Source organism: Semicossyphus pulcher, unplaced genomic scaffold, assembly GCF_022749685.1.
Source record: "Semicossyphus pulcher isolate SPU_LCO1_2020_fin unplaced genomic scaffold, fSemPul1.0.p SCAF_6, whole genome shotgun sequence".
Lineage (NCBI taxonomy): Eukaryota > Metazoa > Chordata > Actinopteri > Labriformes > Labridae > Semicossyphus > Semicossyphus pulcher.
In genome coordinates, this window is record NW_027211737.1 from 27,283,613 (window position 1) to 27,298,471 (window position 14,859).

Consider the following 14,859-nt stretch of genomic DNA (forward strand, 5'->3'; position numbering starts at 1 on the left):
TTTAGGTATTTGTGTCTTTATCCAGACCAACTAATGCCAAGAAAAATGAAAAGGCAAATATTTGATTTCACTTTAGACCAATTTGGAAAACTAAATAAAATGTTTCATATCATCATCATCGTCATCATCCTTTTCCTCCTCCTTTATAACTGAGGCAGCAAATTGCTGCAGACAGGGACTGTCAGTAATTACCTTTTCTGAGCCACTTTTATGTTTTTGTATTTTTTCTTATCATACTTTGATAAGGTAATAGAAAATGAACTAATATGTAGAATAGTAATATTATTATTATAAATAATAATAATAATACAGAGCAGACGCAATACCATGGGGCACCAATTGTAAAGTTTACAGCAACATTTGGCCACATTTTGACACCATTTAAAAAAGTGGTGTGAATTTTTCCAAGTCAACATTTACCAGATTTACAGCAACATTTGTGAACTTTGATCTTTACTTTTCTTCTAAAAATATAAATATGAATGTTAAATTTAAGTTGAATCAGAATTGGAATCAGCTTTATTGGCCAGGTATGTTCACATACAAGGAATCTGACTCCGGTTTAACATTGCTCTCTATGTACAAGTTGTACATAGTACATAGTACATATGTGCTAAATATGATATCTAAATATAAATGTTAAATGTAAATATACATTTTTAATATGAATGTTGAATACAAATATTATGTATAAATAAATGTTAAATCTAAATATTATATCTAAATCTAAACGTTAAATGTTATATATAAATCTAAATGTTAAATCTAAATGTTAAATATTTATTAAAGTTATGTATTATTATATAATGTGAAATGGTAAATCTAAAAACATTATATCTATAAAGTTATTGTTATTGTTATTATTAATACAATAATTATTACAATATTATTTCATTCATAGTCATTTTAACTATAATATAACTCAGAGGTTACATTACTTTGCCCAATGCAAGCAATAGTGATATGTGTAGTAGAAGTACATTTTGTTTTCAAACTACTTGTCAAGTGTCATCAAAGTGCAGCTATTAGGCTACATAACATGCTGAGGGTATCACTAATTTAACTTGTACACAAAATTCTTGAAAATGTGTGCCCTTTTTTGCAGGCTCTGTTAGGTGGGTGTAATTAAAGTTATGTTTCATGCACGACAAACTTCTCTGTACAATGGTAGCAACTAGTGCATGCGCCTGAGCCACTATGTGTACGTTTGAGTGCACTGTCCCAGACTGCCCCTCCTCCACCAGCTGATGACGGTATATAATGTCAACCAGGGCTGAGCAGGAAGTGCATCTAGTGTTTAGCTGGAACATGAGGAGAAGAAACTGTGTTAAAAAGAACCACCGGGACATCAAATCAAGCGTTTGACGGTAAAGTAAGGGACACAGATGTTAGATATATATAACGTTACGTGTATATCTGGATGTTGCTTTATGCTCAGGATTGTCTTCTGGATACTCAGAGTGGTTTGTCTGCTAATGTTAGCAGCAGCGTTAGCTTAGTGTTATTATTGAACGAAGTTGTTGTTCACGTGAGGTTTGATCACAGCCAGCATCGTGTCCTTTATGAAACATTTTGTCAAACTTAATAATATCAGTTAAAGATTAAAAAGCGTCACGCTTATGAAGCTTTTGCCACAAAAAGTCCGTAAATAAGCCCAGAAAATCCAAGCGAAGCTAGGTGTTAGCAGATCCTGTCCTTATCGGGCTCCGTGCCAAACTTGATCTGAAACTGTTTCATTTTTTTTGTAGACTTGCTTGTTTGTTAAAGTGAAGGTCTTTTCTAACGTTGCTAATACTATTTTATGTATCAATGAAGTTTACGTGTTGATTCGGCATATTTAAAATATGTAACAGTAATGGATTTAAAAACAATTATTGAGAATTATGTAAATTCAATTGTTTATTCTACAATACTTCACTTTACTTATCCACAACCATATCAACATGATGCACACCGTGTGTGTTTTTGACTTTGTGCATTTTTTTTCTCTACAAAAACTTAACCATCCACAATAAGTGAAGGGTTTAAATAGTGTATATGTTTATTATTAATATTATTATTGTATTTTATTGTCTTTTTCTCTTGCGTTTTGTCCTTTTACTTTGACGGTTTTTAACAAGTGAATTTCCGCCAAAGGGGTATCAATAAGGTCTATCTTATCTTATCTGATAACTGGCACCTCAAAGAATAGCAAGTGATGTGATGTGTTCTGGCTGAGGTCATTGAGTTCGTATGTTAATTAAATCAGTGTAAGCTGTTTTTCTTTTTGGACAAATCAATTTTGCAACAGTTTTGGAACCGAATAGTTATTGACCAAATAAAATGTCTGAGTAGGTTTTGATTTCCCAGAATTACACCAAGACGCCACATTGATAATTCATTTCACTTTCTCTTTGCTGCTTTGTGCCTTACAGTTAAACGAAAGTACCATAAAAGCAGTAGGGGAAAACCGTGACACCAATTTGGTACGTTGAGAAGAGTTTTTGATCGCCCCTTTTAAATAATATACCATCATTTCTGATAGAAACAGCAGTCGGAGATGGACGGTTACAGGAGAGGACGACCATGGGGAAAGCTAGTTAAAGTGGACTCCAGTGAGACTGTCCTACTTTTCAACAGGGAATGCACAGTTGGCAGAAAAAAAGGTAGGTTTGTTTGTTATGGAATAAAAAAAGAGACAGATCTTCACCTTTTAATCTTATTTCATAAAACTTTGTTCACATTTTTTATTGTGCTTTAAAAAGTTCTGAATGTGGTGATGCCTGTTAACAAAAGACCTTCCTGTCTGTAGCATAGACATTGCTTGCTGTCAGTGTCTGGAGCCTTAAAAACCTCCCCCTTGAAAACACAAAGACTTCTTTAGTGCACCAAACTTAGACAGCCTCTTGTGATGATAACAAAAGGCCGCCATTGAGAACATGTGTGCAGAATATTAAGTAGATTTTTTCTTTGTATAGGTTTTGCTTAAAAAAAAAGGTTGGGCCTATATTTCCCCCTCTTGTCTGCTTTGTTGTCGAGAGCTTTTGGGGTCTACTTTTTTTGCAATGCAAAGCGACTAGCCTTAATTGGTTGGCTTGTGTCTGGGTGATTAAAACATTCTTTTAATGACAACGTAAATCTTATTAGTGCAAGGTTGAATTGTCACGGTATTTATTTTAAACATAGGCTCAACATATTGAATTGTCCAGCTATATTTGCCAGAATTGCTGAGTCTGTTTTGAAATGCTTAGTGGAGGAAGAAATATACAGTAGGTTTACATGTAAACACTCGTTATACTCTTCAACAGATACGTATACATATATGACTCCATTTGCTCTCCCATCAAAGGAATAAAAGAACTCAAAAGTAGTCTTTATCAGTCCCATTCTTATGGTTGTGTTTTTTCTTGTCTTTGCAGGATGTTATTTGTCCTTTCCAGCAAACAAACTGGTATCAGGGGAGCACTGCAAGATTGTGCAAGATGAGCGCTCAGGGCTGGCGTGGCTCGAGGACATGAGGTACTGCATGATGAATGTCCAACCTTCAGTGAATTCTGAAGGCTGAACAAAATCGCATCATGGGAGTGTTTCCTGGTGGACCAAGCTAAAATAAAAGATAATGTTCTGTGGCAGTGTTGATTAAAATAAACAGTTGTGTTTATTGTATTTTGTAGAGCTGTTCAAGTGCATACTTCCACATGATTTGTCATGCAAACACAAGACTCCTTTTTCACTGTAAAATGGATGTTTGTTTTTCTGCAGCACCAATGGCACGGTGATCAACATGTCCAAACTGGTCAAGAAGCAAACTCACGCTCTGCAGAGCGGTGATGTCATCTACTTTGTGTACAGGAAAAGTGAGCCAGAACAGAGTGAGTCATTAATTTTGTCAGCAGCCATGAGAAAAATCTTTCTATGAATTTATAAGAATAAAAGTCGAATAACTTCTTCTCTTGTCACCATGTAGATATCGCCTATGTTTACCACTCAATCAAAGAAGAGCAATCATTTTCACACCACAGTTTTGGTAAGTAGTTTGTTGAATGCAACCACTTTTCATGCATGGCTATATTATGACCCTCTAGTGACCCCCACCCTGTATGTGACCCTCAGACGTGGAGCGGTCGGCCCACAGTCCTGCTCCTCTTCCCTCCTCAGAGATGTCACTCTCTGTGGAGCCTGTAATGCTCACAAAGGCTCCTCGAGATCCAACCCAGGAGGAACCGCAGCCCTCCACCTCCACTTCCCACTTCTGTATCGGGAGCCCTACCACTCATGGTGCCATGGCAACCACAGCCTGTCCTGCTGCTGGTAGGTTCTCCGCTAACACAAGAGGAGGGGGACCCGTTGTGGCGAGAAGAAGGACTTTAACTTCAGGAAATTAACTGTGCAGAAGGTAGAGCCTTGGCTCCAGAGTGATTCTCTGGTTACTCCACCTGTAAGCTGAAGAGAGAGAAGAAGAAACAAAGAAGAGAGAAGCAGAAGAAAGAAGGAAGACTAGTGCTAGAGCTCTGATGTTTATTCTCTGAGCAGAGGGTGTAGGTGTTACATTGGGTGTTAGCACTCACCCACTGTCTCTTCTGCTTTTTTGTCTCCCTTGCGTCACAGAGATGTGTGAAAGTTCAAGTGAATGAGTTGTCCTTAGTGAACCCAGAGTTCATTACAGATGTTGGTGCAGGTTGTATGCCCTCTTTGTTAGTCCTCTTGATGGGTACTGAGACAATCGGATTACTGTGTCCGTGCAGATGCACGCATCCTCCCTTTTTCCTCTCGCAAAAGTGCCTCAGAGTTTATCTATTAGGAGTCCGTGATGTACGGGTTGACAGATTCTGATGTCGGTGGAAAGTACCCAGACTTCCAACAGATTATCTACACCTTTGAGTTTCTCATCATGGGAGGTTTGTGGTTAGTTTCTGGAAAATGTTTTGCTTGCATTAGAGACTTCCCCAACTTGCCTCATGGTGATAACTGTAGTTTCAGATTTAGCAGCCGTACGGGGGTTTCCTTAATGTGCTTGGCAAGAAAGCGTTTAAGTACATTTCCCACAATGGAAAATGATTCCTTTTTAAATGCACAACTATCAACAGTATAGGCTATACTGAAATAACCCAGAAGTATTTTACCATGATTATTTAAAATAAGCATTAAAATACGTGGAACTCTATATAAAAGCCTGTATGTCTGTGTGATCGTTGGCTTAATAAAGGATGTCAGAGCAACAGACAGGGAGGTAAAGTTGTGGCTCTTTGATTGCAGTCAGAGATGGAAACTTTTAACTAACTTTAACTCGGGCCTCATTCCAATATCTTCAGGTTGGTGTTTACTTTCGGCGCTGTCTGCTCTCATGTGTTTCGTGCTTTGATATTTATTTATTTTCTAACTAAGCTATTTTGGTGGTCAAAGAAGACATAATTTAAACCACAGAGCAATTTTGTTTGCATTTTTATATGACAATATAAGTCTGTAAACTTTTCCCACTAAATTCTGCTATCATCTATTTAGATCAAACAAGCAGTTTGTATTATTAGCAACATAACTTGACCCACGTCTTCTGTCCCTTCATCTTATCAGGCCAAGTTAGAGATGATGCAAAAGACACGGACAACATGGAGCCGGAAAGCAAAAGGAGGAAAACTGATGATGGTAAGTTTTCTTTTCCTTGATTCATCACATTAGATATGGTTCCCTATTCTTGCGGTAGCTCATCGACCAGCTCAAGACGGCCTTTTAGGTGCTTTCCTGCCTTTGAAACCTGCTTGCCTGTCTGTGTGGTATTTTGGTGCTAAACATAAAGGTCACCGTGCAGAGCTGAGAGGAGAGGAGCAAACTGTAGAAACATTTAAATCTGCATCAAATATACTGTTTGTTGTGGTTAAAGCTGAAATGTCAGTGCCCTGTCTGTCTGCATTACATGATCAGTTTAATTCTTACCACAGATGCTTTATATTGTATGAAAAGCTTCTCCTTCAGTTCATTAAATCCCTGCAGCCAGGAAAAAGACTGTATAAGCACTGCTCACATTTAAGGATGTAATGGCATCATTTACAACTTGAGGGACTGAATTGTTGTGCAAATTACGGGTTTTAAAAAGTCAGTAACGATCTGCCTGCTGTATTTTGAAGTTGTGCCGATTTAAAGCTGATTCTTCAGTGGTTAAACTCATGACGTCATGCTTCACTGTGATTAGCACTGCAGTTCAGAAGCTATGAGACCAGTGATGTCCCAAGCTGAGAGGGAATGTGTTAATCACTAATCACTGATCTGATCTAAGGACCTCTAGGCCAGCCTTTTTGCAAGGCTTTACAATAATGACAATTGCGCGTGGAGACATCCACACTTTGTAGAGGTCTTGCATCATTAAAGAATGCCCCTTTTATATATTAATAGAGCTTTACTTGGAGCTTAGTTTAAACCAAAGACTTCTTCCTGGCCTGGAAGGTTTTGTTAGCCAAACCAAAGCTGTGACTCTGTGTTGCGTGTAATATACAGTTATTATGTTTACAGATCCAGTTTATGATGTGGGCTTGCCGCACACCTCCAGTAAGGAAGTAGTCGCTTCGACTACAGGAAGTCTCTTGTCTAAACCAGCCGTGCAAGGGCCTAAGACGGACAAGATGGAGGAGAGCCTGACGTGTGTTATCTGCCAGGACCTTCTGCATGACTGTGTCAGGTGAGGTCTAAAGATACAGTTAAGGCGACTGAACTTTACTTTGTGGTTTTCTGCAGCACATTGCTCACACGCCGCACATCTACTAAATGTAAATAGTGTGTGAGTGTTATTCAGAGTTTCATCTCTTTAGCTTGCAGCCTTGCATGCATGTTTTCTGTGCTGCCTGCTACTCGGGCTGGATGGAGCGTTCGTCTCTTTGCCCCACCTGCCGCTGCCCTGTGGAGAGGATTCGTAAGAACCACGTCCTCAACAACCTGGTGGAGGCTTACCTCATCCAGCATCCAGGTTTGCACAGATGGAGATACTTTTCATTACGCCTGTTAGTCATGACACGTTTGAACTTTATCTTGTTCAACATTTCAAAGTGGATGGAAAAAAAGGCCAACGTCAAATGCTTGTCAGATGTCAGGAAGACCTGATCACAGTGGTGTTTTTTTTCAATGCAATGTCATCAGATACTTGATTTGTTGTGTTGTTTGGGTCTCCTTATCCTTACCACAGAGAAGTGTCGCAGTGAGGAGGACCTGAAGAGCATGGAGAGCCGGAACAAGATAACTCAGGACATGTTGCAGCCAAAAGTCGAGCGCTCTTTCTCAGACGAGGAGGGCAGCTCGGATTTCCTGTTTGAGCTCTCTGACAATGACAGCGACTCCTCAGACATCTAGTAAATATTCTTGTTCTTATTTGTCGGAAATCAGTGTGAAATGTGCCAACTGATTTTGTTTTAGTCAAAGTCTTGTAAATTTCACATTTTAATCATTGGATGCACGATGCACAAAAGCAAACATTCCCTAACTTGGGAAATCATCAATGTCGTGTCATGATTTTCTGTGTTTTTTGTCCCCAGTCATCCTCCAGTGATGTGCAGACAGTGTCCAGGCTTCAGGGGGGACGTCAGCCAGGTGCTGTTTGCTACAAGTTCAAACTACTGGCTCCCTGGTCTGCCAGCTCCATCACAGGCACCTCCTTCACCCAAACCAGCGGCTGAGGAGGGGTCGACTGGGGCGCAGCCCTCCACATCCTCAGAAATCCCCTCAGGTGATGGTAACAACGCCTCATATCTAATCATCTTCCCATCTAATCTTTGTTCTATACAACAATTAGCAAGAATTACAGTTTGCTCTTTCACCTTAGAACGAATCTGAATGCCTTTCAAATTCAGAGTTTGAGATTTTAACTTGTGGGCTTCTTTTTAAAACCCTCTCTGCTCCCGTCCTGTGTGCAGCTCCTCAGGAGTACCGCTGCCCCCCTCAGGGCCTCCATATCACCTGCACCTGCTGCTTCCAGCCGATGCCAGACAGATGGGCAGAGCTGAACAGCCAACAGGGTGTCGCTCAACGATGTGAGTGGTACCTGAACTTGATATTCCCTCCGCTGGAATGTCGTGTAAAGCTATTCATGTATGGATTGATTGTTGCATGTACTCCGTTATGCACCATGTATACATGTTGATCTGTCTGTTGGCAGGTGGGATTTGCCAGAGACCCTTCTGTCACATGTACTGGGGTTGCCAGAGGATTGGCTGTCAGGGCTGCCTGGCTCGATTCAGTGGTATGTATCTTTTTCAGCTTAAAAGCCCCAGAAGGATCTTCACTGTTAGGCTAATGTCCAAATTATTTTTTAATATTCATTGCTTTCATCCTAAAATTATAAGCACTCTGTGTCTTCAACAATGTAGTATTCTAAGCAGATTTAAATACTAATGATGCATAACAAACATTTATTCTACTGTTACATGTCAAACTGGGTCACACCACAATCTAAATGGAGACAATGATTTTGTAAGAAACGTTGCAGCTGAGATAAACCTTACTCTTATCAATTTACTTAAACAGTGCAGCTTAGTGGATTTTTACAGGGCCAAAGTTTTATTTTATTAACATTTATTCGTGCAACACATTTATCTGCCACAGAATGTTTTTAGTTTATTCAGGTTTAAGGCACGTCCACATTGGCCTAACTTTTAAATACAAGAGGCTTTGTCCACTTCTTATATACAGTCTAATGGCCAACAGGGGTAGACTCTGCTTGGTACAAAAAGAAAACAGATGCTACATACTGCATACTGCATACTGTGTTCGGCGGTAGTATGTAGTACAGAGCTGTTCAAATTTATTTTGCAGTTTGCAACGCCAGTTTCCAGTTTTGGGATACCGTAGGCGAGGTAGACTGGTCTGATGCATACTGGAGATTTTTACCGAATCAGTATGACATCCGGGTACTTTTGGCATACTGCACATTTGGCTTTTGTTTGCATACTACATACTACATTTTGGCCAAATCAGTACGTACTGCTTGTACAGTCTGGCATTTCGAACACAGCATTCCATTTGTGTTTAAGTCTACCAGGAAAAGATCCTACTTCTCCCTTGATTTATTACCTCACAAAACACTTTCATAATGAGGTTATGATCTCAATTGCTACTTCCAAATCTTGTTTAACTCTTAATGTGTCTTCATCGTACAATATTAATTAACTGTGTTAAATAGGCAATCACAGGGTGATTGCCTGTTTAACACAGGGTATGCCCTAAAGCATACCCTGCTTTATTAGCAAGTAACAGTTACCCAATTGCAATACCTTTATCCTGGATGACGTGTCGTCCCTCTTGTCCCAATATGGACATTTCAGGTTCCAAAAACCGAGAGGTCAGCTGCAAAAAAGTTGAGTTCAAATAATTTTTCTTTTTTCCAGATTTAAATCTGACAGACAAATGCCTGGACGGTGTGCTGAACAACAACAACTATGAATCAGAGATCCTCCAGGTAAGAGGGACTGTCCTTTCATGTCGGATATGATTCATATTTTTTGGTCTATTATTAGTTTTTGTATATAAGGATTCATTATTTGAAAAGGGCAGTCAAGTAGAGCATTTAAATTTACCCAGTGCTGCCAAAATTGTTTACCTTAATGCTGCTTTAAGACAACAAACCGCCTCCAAAGTCTCCAAAAATAAATGTCAACTGCCAAACAAAAACAGTCCACTGTAAACCCATGCTAAGAATGTAATGAGCTTGAAACGCATGTGTGCACCTCCTGTCAAATGCAGTGTTAAGATGTTTGTGTGTCCGTCCCTCCATCAGAACTACCTGACCTCGCGAGGGAAGACATGGAGAGATCTGCACAAGGAGTCTCTGCAGAGCTTACAGCAGGGACACTACTATCTGACAGGTGAGTCCTCAGATCAAAGCCCAAAGCATTTCTAAGTAGTGGATAATATTTTAATATGGTTTATAGTTTAATATAGTATTTTGAGTTACACACAGTGTGGCTAAAATAAGTCCTCACTGTCGTAAAAGAGTGGTAATATCCTGTTTTTCTTTGCTCTGTCTGTCAGATGGTCGCATCTCTGCAGGCGCCATCCTGTGCTTCTGCTGCGGCCTGCGAGCATTCAAAGAGCTGGCCTACAAATACAGACAGAACATCCCTTCATCCGAGCTGCCAGGTCAGACACACATTGTTTTTCTTTTTCCATTTTTAAAGACATTTCAGCTTTTTAGACAACTCGGACATAAAGGGAATCACTCTTAGACATTCCTTAATCCCTAATATTTATGTCATAACTTTATGATGTTGTTTCCTCAGCTGCTGTCACATCTCGTCCCGACTGTTACTGGGGACGTAACTGTCGCACGCAGGTGAAAGCACATCATGCAATGTAAGTATTTCAACTTACAAAGGCCCATAGGAACAAACCTGCCCTCTATTGGCCATGTGGTGGAACTGAAGTTTTAACTTGCAGTCCAACACGCGTGTCACTATAGTTCATTGTTTTCTTGTGATTTAAAATTAACATGTTTAATTTTTTCATCTGTCAATTTGTAATACAAAAGAGAAGGAATTTACAGCTGTGTCTAACTTCTCTGTACTGTTCACGGACAATACAGCAAACACTTTTTGAGTGATAGGCCATTAAACATTTTGCACTAGTCCCAACTGCATGTAACAATCATAAGCAACTGTACTGTAGCACAAAGATTAATTTGAGCTTGATTAACAGCTGCAGGTTTCTACGTAGAACCTTGCTTTCGATGAAATCGACCAACCGTCATTCACCTCAGGCTGCCTTCTTGCACGAGCTTGTAGTCAAGTTGTTTTCAAGATTGCAACTCACCATTCTGATACCTCCTGGCGATTCTGGCTCGTACATATAAGGACGAATAACAGATCCTAGAGCAGCCATATTTTCTACAACTTTGGAGTGACAGTGCAGTGCGGCCGCCATGTGGGGTCACTCCAAATACTGTCAGCCGATCGTGGCTAAGGTCTGACCTTTGAATGGCAAAACAGCTTGTTCGTTTCAGGAGAAAGGAGGGGCTCCGAAAAATAGTTAAGTTCAAATATTTATACAATTTTCAAAAGGAAACAAACTTTACCAACGCGATTAACAAACTCATTAGAATAATAGAAAATTGATTGCATAGCTAAAATATGTCACCTTTTAAGCTAATTCGTATAAACTTAATAACAATTATTTTGAAAGGCCACACAATGATCCTCACATATTCTTCAAGCAAGCCAGTATCATTAATAGATTTATAACCGAGGCCTCAGTGGGGCCCTAGCATGAAAATACGTCGTGAATAGTTCTGGCTTTGCTTTGTACAGTCATGACAGAGATGTGAGACCCAGGGTGCCAACTCCTGCAAGTAGTTCACTTATTCTACCACTAGAGGGAGTCATTGTATAAACATGGAACTGGAGATCATCACCTGTGTTGTTGAGCTGGCGTGAAGCATCTTCCTCAGGTCTTCTTACCTCTTTGTTGTTGTTTTTTTTACATGCAGTACATAACTCATGTGTTTATCTTAATTACAGGAAATTCAACCACATATGTGAGCAGACCCGCTTCAAGAGCTGAAGGAACAGAGCGGTTTGTTTCCACAAACTGATTCGTAGACATCGTCTTCTTACTTTTTGTTATGCCCATTGTGGATAAACGCCTTCCAGATGTCATGCAATAACTAATGCAGAATTTACAATCAGTATCCATTTACTATAGTCACCAGTGTCTTCCTGGACACAGGGCTGTGTGAAATAATGCTATGCACATAATTAAAGTTTAATTAATCTTTACTAAAGGCTTGAGCTGCTTTGTAGAGTTTTCTCCTGTGGGGGCATTTAGCACCAGCCTTCATTTAGAGTTAGATACACTTTGTCATCGGCTCATCTTCAAGTCTACCAGGTGACCACCAACAGTTGGAGTAATTCATTTGTTATTAGTTCAAAATGCTTCCTGCCTCCAGCCTTTATGACAATAATGATCTCCTATGGGGAGCGAGTAAGGCAGTCTGTACAGCTCGAGGTCATTTCTGTTTGCTTTCACAGCTTGTTTTATTTTATCTCCTCCTCCAGCCTTTGTAATTCAGGCAGAAAACACCTGATGTATATTGACTTTCTATTTGTAATGTATTATAATAGTGTTTTGAAAGTTAAGAATCCAGGGCTTCCTACAACATAATGTTGATGATAACATTAGAGTCTATCAGTAGTAGCAATATTTTTGGCCCAACCATTTTTAAGCGTAAACATCTCACCTCTGACGGACCTTTCTTGTTTTGCCAGGGGCTAACTTAATCCCCACACGGGGGCAAGAAGCCACGTCAAAGCCTGCACATACGTACTCGGGTAGATTAATAATCCCTTGTGATATTTGTATAGGATTTGGAAGGGGATCAATGTGTTGTAACGCTGTCAGAGGGCACGGGGGGGCCTCTGTTGTATGCTTTGCTCAGGATAATCATCTCAAAAGGTGATTAAAGTGTAGAAGGGACCCTTTCTTAGAGACTTCTAGTAAGAGCTAAGCTGTGATGAAATGCAGTTACTCATGTATGGTCTTAAGAGGAAAAAATAGAGCATACAGCAATCGAGGAAACCTGTAAGAGTGGAATCAGCTGAAAGTGATGGTGCTTTCAGGGGCACTGGCACGGAAAGGTTGAGTTTTCGTGTAGGATTCACTTGCAGACCGAATCTTTTAAAGGAGCACTTCGCCCCTGGAAAAAGCCACTGTCAGTCAAAGCTGGTGTTCTCTGTAATCGATAGAAGCAATAATTGAAATTTACACCATAGCTGTGGAGAAAGTTGAACAAACAGCTTGAGGTTTCGCCCATTCTAAATTCCTACAACACCCAGTGTGCATTGCGCCCTCCCTCTGACTGGAAAACAGTAGTATTTCACTACAGCGTCTCTCAAGGACATTGATCGCTGCAGGCAATGTCTCAGAGCTCAGGTACAGAATCCGAAATACGATGACATTTCAAACCTGACGGTTTTTAACGAGACATGACATCGGAGGCGGCCATCCTAGATTGAGGAAGTGTAGTTTAGCGAACTCCCTGGCCTCCGCCAGATGACGCTTTTTACGTAGTCTGGTGGAGGTTTTCTAGGGTCCATTGGAGAAGCAGATAGCGCCATAATAACATTAGCTCCCCATAATAGCTTGATAGGACTGAGTTTGAAAATCGGCAAACTGGCCCTTTAAGAGAAACATGCCAACACAGCTCAGCAGCACTCTGTACTTAAGATTTTCATTTATGTACCAATTATTGTACATTTTATAGCTTAGATTGCAAGTGAGAGGTTTATTCAGATGTTTAGTTTCTCTGCGTGTTTTAGGTTTAGTTAGATTTTCTCTGGTTCCTCAGGTAAACAAAGCTGCTGCGTTGTTGTTTTAAATAGCAGGTTAACCATGGTTGGTGGTTAGAAAAGTTCTGTGTCAACATATAAAAGCTGTCACTGAACAGTTAAATCTAATGACCTCTCAGTTATGACTATCATCACCCAAGTGCATGTCCCCATCATGCCAACATGCACGGCTAGCATTGGAACTGGAAAAACGTGACAAATCAGCCTTTGTGTGTTTTATTTGACTTGTTTAGCCTAGTCAGCATCCAGACATGAGGTTTCAGGGGCCTTATATACTGAAACACAAGGATGAAGTTTGATATTTTCCATTGTTGTAGGATCACTGTTGTTAGTGAGTAAAGATGCTGGTGTGCATCAAGTACGTTTAGTATGATTTCACCCAGAGATGTTCAGCTTAGTTTTAGTTTTTCTGCTTTTCTTTTGAAAGATTATGTACTAAAGTCTTTTGCATAATTTGCTAGATTTGTTAATATTGTACAACCGTGAGGATATTTGCACACTTTTTCTCACACAACTGGAAAGGCTTCTTTTTAAAGTTATGGTAAGAAGCGGACATCCTTGAAGGGCCGTTTTTATCCGGCATGTGAGATGTCAGTACTCTGGCTCTTTATCTGACTTATCATATGAAGAGCTTCATTCCAAACATCACCAGGAAGGAAAATGTTACTTTTAAAATATATATCTTAGAAAAGTATGTGCTTTTTTTGACATATATTATTAGTAACATGAGCCACAGTGAATGTGGACAAAGTGTTTTATTTTGAAATGTAGCTCTTCATATTTTAAGTGCAGGTGTTGGGGGCACGATTGGTTTCTGAATGGGCACTTTCCTGGCCTCTGCCAGAGCTCCTGAGTTTATTTGTGGTGTTAGTAAGGTGGCTTAGGTGTGTATTTTTTTTATTTGTATCCCTTGAGTCACGGTGGGTCCACACTGGCATTCCTTAGCGGCTCAGGCCCTCAGCACATACCCGGTCGATCCCCCGACAGAGTGGCTGAGTTTTAATTATTCCCCACCGGAGATCTGGGCACCCTAAGCCCACAACAGTCCCGAGCCGCTCCAATCAGGAATTGGTATTAAAGAGGCTTTGGTTGAGTGCTTTGCATTCTCCTTGGGGTTGGTGTGTGTGTGGGGGCGTACGTTGTGTACTAAGGCAAATATTTACTCACTTTGTGTGCAAGAGTCTGGACCAGGCTGCTCAGCAGTTTGGAAGAGGCAGGTTTGATTCTACCTCATCTCAGCTCCCGGGAACACGGGGGACTGAGCGGCATCAGAGTGACGTTCACAGCAGGACAACATCTCTCTATGAGAGTCTCTACTGATGCCTGTAAACTTTGTATGCAATGCACTATTTGAACAGTTAGTCTAGACTATAATCAACTCTAATTAAATCTCTATAGTTGCATTCGGCACATGTTAAGATGTTGTGAGAATATATTTGAGTTTGATAAATGCCTCTTTACCCTGTATGTTGACCTGTATGTTATATTAGCAATGCTACAATTGAAAATGTAAGAAATAGATTTACATATGAATCTGTTCTGCTTGTTTCTTAACAAATTAAAA

The 14,859-nt window shown here is 40.0% G+C and overlaps 1 protein-coding gene across 3 annotated transcripts; it reads left to right on the forward strand.

Moving 5' to 3' along the window:
- Nucleotides 1–1,248: 1,248 nt before the first annotated feature.
- On the forward strand, nucleotides 1,249–14,859 carry chfr (checkpoint with forkhead and ring finger domains, E3 ubiquitin protein ligase). Of its 3 annotated transcripts, none has more exons than XM_069683724.1 (18): nucleotides 1,249–1,372; nucleotides 2,525–2,645; nucleotides 3,399–3,498; nucleotides 3,742–3,851; nucleotides 3,947–4,006; nucleotides 4,093–4,290; nucleotides 5,551–5,622; nucleotides 6,484–6,649; nucleotides 6,780–6,934; nucleotides 7,151–7,313; nucleotides 7,497–7,687; nucleotides 7,875–7,991; nucleotides 8,117–8,200; nucleotides 9,345–9,415; nucleotides 9,734–9,821; nucleotides 9,988–10,095; nucleotides 10,236–10,308; nucleotides 11,469–14,859. In XM_069683724.1, the coding sequence occupies exons 2-18, from the start codon at nucleotides 2,540–2,542 to the stop codon at nucleotides 11,509–11,511; spliced, it is 1,905 nt and encodes a 634-aa protein (XP_069539825.1). In that variant the 5' UTR covers nucleotides 1,249–1,372; nucleotides 2,525–2,539; the 3' UTR covers nucleotides 11,512–14,859. The 3 variants fall into 3 exon arrangements, with proteins under 3 accessions (XP_069539825.1, XP_069539824.1, XP_069539826.1); XM_069683723.1 differs by having other exon boundaries at nucleotides 1,249–1,367; XM_069683725.1 differs by having other exon boundaries at nucleotides 1,249–1,367; nucleotides 2,531–2,645.

What these genes read in the sequence shown, in the direction of transcription:
- chfr (XM_069683724.1), top strand. Translation starts at nt 2,540, where the DNA reads ATGGACGGTTACAGGAGAGGACGACCATGGGGAAAGCTAGTTAAAGTG. An exon ending in CACAGCCTGTCCTGCTGCTG is followed by an intron (nt 4,291 to 5,550) that starts GTAGGTTCTCCG and finishes TCATCTTATCAG; the next exon opens with GCCAAGTTAGAGATGATGCA. An exon ending in ATGAATCAGAGATCCTCCAG is followed by an intron (nt 9,416 to 9,733) that starts GTAAGAGGGACT and finishes TCCCTCCATCAG; the next exon opens with AACTACCTGACCTCGCGAGG.